At 44.4% G+C, this 4,667-nt stretch overlaps 2 protein-coding genes across 2 annotated transcripts in view; both read right to left on the bottom strand.

Annotated features, from left to right (window-relative positions):
- LOC112456853 overlaps positions 1-1,031 on the bottom strand; it is a 4,731-nt gene extending 3,700 nt beyond the window's left edge. Inside the window, exons 1-4 of the mRNA XM_025019613.1 lie at positions 913-1,031; positions 780-843; positions 496-703; positions 182-406 (exon numbers count right to left, since the gene is read on the bottom strand). Of these exons, the coding sequence (XP_024875381.1) occupies positions 182-406; positions 496-703; positions 780-843; positions 913-927 (512 nt within the window). The 5' untranslated portion in view covers positions 928-1,031. The remainder of the gene's footprint in view (positions 1-181; positions 407-495; positions 704-779; positions 844-912) is intronic.
- Positions 1,032-1,959: 928 nt separating this feature from the next.
- LOC112456852 lies at positions 1,960-4,361 on the bottom strand. The gene is made up of 4 exons (XM_025019612.1): positions 4,233-4,361; positions 3,022-3,394; positions 2,422-2,980; positions 1,960-2,149 (listed from the first exon to the last, which is right to left on the bottom strand). Exons 1-4 carry the CDS (start codon positions 4,359-4,361, stop codon positions 1,960-1,962), a joined length of 1,251 nt encoding a protein of 416 aa, XP_024875380.1.
- Between the last annotated feature and the right edge of the window lie 306 nt (positions 4,362-4,667).

The following is a 4,667-nucleotide window of genomic DNA, read 5'->3' as shown; positions in this document are numbered from 1 at the left end:
TATATATATATATATATATATATATATACACATCCTAGTAAACATCAAGTAATTTTTAGACATGAAAATATTTATATACATATATATATATTTGAGCTGATGCTTTATAATCATACAGACAATTAATTTTGTTTATCTTAAGTGCTCAGACATAACAGTCTGTGAATTACTTTGTGTTTACCATTGTATCATCACTTGTACTGCTGAAAGTAAAAAATATTTAAGAAATAAAAATATAAAACAACATGCAATAATTTCTTGTACAGCAATGAAGTCGTTAATACGCATGAAATCAATAAAATTATACCTAGCATTTTCTTTTGAAGATTGCATAAAACATGTTTCTGCTTTATTTTCCATTGAAGTGTCGATCAAATTGGTCTCGGACTCACTAAAACTGTTTTTGCTGTTAAAAAAAGATATTGTAAATAGAATTTATTGCAATCTTCACATATTATAATAAGAAAATATTTTATATAATACAATAATACACACCTGCTGTTTTCACTAACATTTATTATGTTGTGTTGATTTTGCACTTCCTTTAGCACTTCTTTTTTCTTCAATAGTGGCAAATTTTCTGTTGGAATTGCATGATCATGAAGTCTTCGTAATTTCTTAGGCGAGTAATTTTCGCAGTTTGCTAAATACGCTGGCTTTGGTTTGTAACAGCTTGGTGTAAAGTGGACAGAGCATATGCGAGCTACAAAAAATAATTTCAATAAAGTATTAAAAATATATGCCTCAATTATAATTTATATAGATTCAAAATAGCGTACCGTTTTTTAGGTTAACTTTATTTTTGTTAGCAGCTTGCATCCATTTTAACGCAGTTTCTTCATCCTTTGGATAAGAAAAAAATTGAATATTTTTCTCTTTTGCATTCTCGCTTCTATTTTTGCATCCACTTACACTACACATAGGCATTTTAAAAAAGACAAATTAAGCCGAACACGTTCACTTCTGACGTATGTATATACATAAAGTATATCTATATATATTCAATATGGCGCTCGCTTGGCCGTCGCCATGTCTCCGCAGAACATGCTCAATTTCAACCCCTCTAACGAGCATACCTTGTTTTCTTTCTACCATGGTCGTGAGCATCTTGATCTCGTGCGAGAAGTATGCCGCTTGAGTAGCCTTGATCCAGAATAGTCTGGCCTTCTCCAAAGCAGAGTGCGAGTCCAACGACTTGTCTCGGAATTTTCTCAAGAGAGCGATAAACAGAGAGCTGTTATTTTCAATAATTTATTGAGAGTTAAGTACTTGTATATGAGGTCTCAATGATAGTTCGGCTGAGATGCAGCTGCATATAGAGCAATGCCAGGACAAGCCTCATGACCGCTCAACTTGTCCGGAAGCGCGGGTTGAGATGGCCATGCTTCAGGTGTGAGAATCCACGGTGGTCCCGTCTACCATAATAAGTGGCTTTGAAGTTGAGCAGTAGTTAGACCTCGTGATGCGCAGTCGACTGGGTTGGATGTGCCAGGTACGTATCTCCAGTGAGCGTCTGCAGTGAGATCCTGGATCTGAGCAACTCGGTTTCTTACAAAATCTTTCCAGCGCGATGCATGAGATTTGATCCACGTGAGTATCACAACAGAGTCCGTCCACAGGTGAGTTGCTGTAACGTTCAACTTCAAGGTGGCTTGAACGTATTGCATGAGTCTTGAGAGCAGCAATGCTGCGGTGAGTTCAAGTCTCGGGATGGTGAGCCGTTTGAGCGGTGCTACCTTTGTTTTGGAGCACACCAATGAAATCGTGGCGCCATTAGAGCCGTGGACGGTGATATATACGATTGCAGCCATTGCTAGTTGAGAAGCATCAGAAAAGCCGTGAAATTCCACTGTCGAAGTACTCCATGTGTTGTACCACCGAGGTATTGAGAGCTTGATCAAGCTTGTGAGTTCTTTTCTGATGATGAGCCACCGTGATGAGAGCTGGGATGGCAGTGGTTCATCCCATTGGAGCTTTATGTAGCCAAAACTCCTGCAAGAGCATCTTCGCCTTGATCACCCCTGGTGATGCAAAGCCCAGTGGATCGAATATCTGAGCCACTTCAGACAAAACGAGGCGTTTGGTGAGATGATCGGTGTGCGACGAGATCCTTGTTGAGAATGTGAATGTGTCTTCTTGAGGAAGCCATCTTAATCCGAGTATTTTGTTTGCGCAATCGTCAAATGCAATTTGTGAGCCCTGGTCTTTTGCTGCTTGAACCTCAGTGAGCACATCTTGATTAGTCGCGTGCCACCTTGCTTATGGGAAGCCGCCCGCCATGCACAAGTCCGTTGACAGTATTGAAGTTTCTATTACCTGCTGAACGGTGTCGGCGCCTCCAAAATGTCGTCAACATCTCGACCTTGAATGATTGGCGGCACTGCGAGGGGAAAACTGTGACCTTCATCCTCTACCAGTTACAGCAGTGTTTGTACTGATAAGAACGGGGCAGCGTTGGTCTCATAGGTGACCGTTGTGAGATAATGTGGCACTTCATTGAGCTGGTCGTCTATCCAGAGAATCCGTTGTATGTCCCAGTCATTTTCATGCACGTTGATTTGCCTGTACATTTTGGTGATGTCAGTGGCAACTAAATGCCGAACTTGTCGAATCCAGAGCAAACCATCGGTGATGTCTAAATGCAGCTTGGCTCCTGTGTGCATGAGATCATTAAGTGAGCGGCCGGATGTAGATGCACTCGAGCCATTAAATACCACACGTAATTTAGTGGTTGCACTGTCTGGTTTAAGCACTCCATGATGTGACAAGTAATATTGTGTATGCTGACTGGAAGCGGGTAAAGCCTTCTTCATGTGATTGAGCTCTTGATATTCTGTCATAAACTGATGATACAAACGTCGATAGTTGTCATCTCGGGAGAGTCTTCTTAGTAAACTTTGCAAACATCGATGCGCAGTGAGATACGAATCGCTAAGAGTATTAGGTGATAATTTTAATGGAATTCGGACCGTGTATCGCCCTGTTGATCCCGCAAAACAGTGAACTTAAAGTATTCTTTACACCTTTTTTCGTCAGGAGTGAGATCATGATTGGTACTTGCAGGCACTTCTTCTTGTGTCCAAAATTTCGACAATAACTCGTCGAGAGCATCTTCTCTCTCCTGAATTGATGCATGATGCACTGCAGCAGATGCCGGTGATGATATGTCGACAGGTCCGAGAACGAGCCATCCGAAAATTGAGAGCTGCGCGATTGGCATCAATGTATCTCGTTTGATGATGTTGGGCTTGATGATCTGCCCATATGAGACAGCTCCAATGATGATGTCCACTGGCCGTGGTGTGAGAAAATCTGGATCAGCCAAGGTTAACTTGGTGAGATGCGGCCATTTCAGGGGTGCAACGTTGAATGATGGCAGGATGTTCGCTAACACCTGCAGAACGTGAGCTTGAATAATGACGTCTGATCTTGAGTGAAGTGAGCGGAGCTTAAACAATGCAACTCCTCGAGTTTGCGTCGCCTTTCCGCCACCAATTCCAGTGATGAGAATGACGGAACGATGACGAGTAATGTTAAGCTGGCGAACGAGAGATTCTGAAACAAAGGTAAGTTCTGAACCTGAATCAATGAGAAGCCATACGCGTTGAGTATGAACAGATGAGCTGATCTGAGCCAGGGCCGTAGCTAGTAATGTCGAGTGTAATGAGCGGGCCAAAGATGAGTGAGCGACGATTGCACCATCTTTCTATTGAGCTGACGCAGCTGAGCTGGTGATCGGCTTCGCTGAGCTAATGAGTTCGACTGATGAGCCTCATGCAGCATCGTGTTATGTCGGTTGGTGCACTTCTTGCACCCCCGTGAGCCTTTACATGAGCGGACGTTGTGGCGGCCGAGGCAGTTGAAACAGAGCCTCCGTGGTATGACTAATTTTTGTCGATCGCCCGTTGAAAGATCCCTAAACTTCGTGCACATCACAATGAAGTGAGTGCCGTTGCAACAATTGCACGGGTAAACTGTGGAGCTGTCAAATGCTGCCGTGCGAGCCGGTTGAGCTGCCGCATGCTGAGCTGTCAACGTGCGCTTTGCTGTTGAATGAGCGCCGACGGCTATGAGGCTTCAAGATATGCATGCTCCTTGAGAAACGCCTTGTGCGTCTCTTCGAGATGCATTGAGATTTGGATGACCTCCTCTAACGGCATGTCCTCTGCACAAGCTGGCAGCGTGTCGTTATTATTCCGCACCGTCGCCAGGCGGATCATTTAAGTTTGAACCTTGAGGATGAGCTCCGTGGACAAGCGCACGGGTGAGGCTTGGCGTTCCGATGTGCGAGCCGGTGGTACCTCGAGCAGCGGCGTCGTGGTCTCCGTACTGCCCGTACCCGCCTTTGCGGGTTCCGTCATGTTGAGCCGTCCCTGAGCTGCGCATAATGAAACACCTGAGAAACGTCGAGACACGTATAAGAACTACTGCACGAGATGGGAACGTTCGAGAAACGCGTGAGAAAAACACTACGCGAAGCGAGAGTCGTTGAAGTCATGTATTGAGCACGTGAAAATGTCTATTTACACTCGCGGGAGCGCGTGAACATGTTTGTGTAACACTTGAGAGCGCGCATGAGAATGTCTGTACTTCACTCGCGAAGGCGCGCGATAATATCCACGTGGCATGTCGTGAAGGGCATGCCCTGTCCACATGATCTGTGTCTG

The sequence above is a fragment of the Temnothorax curvispinosus genome, unplaced genomic scaffold (assembly GCF_003070985.1).
Source record: "Temnothorax curvispinosus isolate PA1 unplaced genomic scaffold, ASM307098v1 QBEX01007282.1, whole genome shotgun sequence".
NCBI lineage: Eukaryota > Metazoa > Arthropoda > Insecta > Hymenoptera > Formicidae > Temnothorax > Temnothorax curvispinosus.
This window is presented reverse-complemented; position numbering and strand designations above follow the sequence as displayed.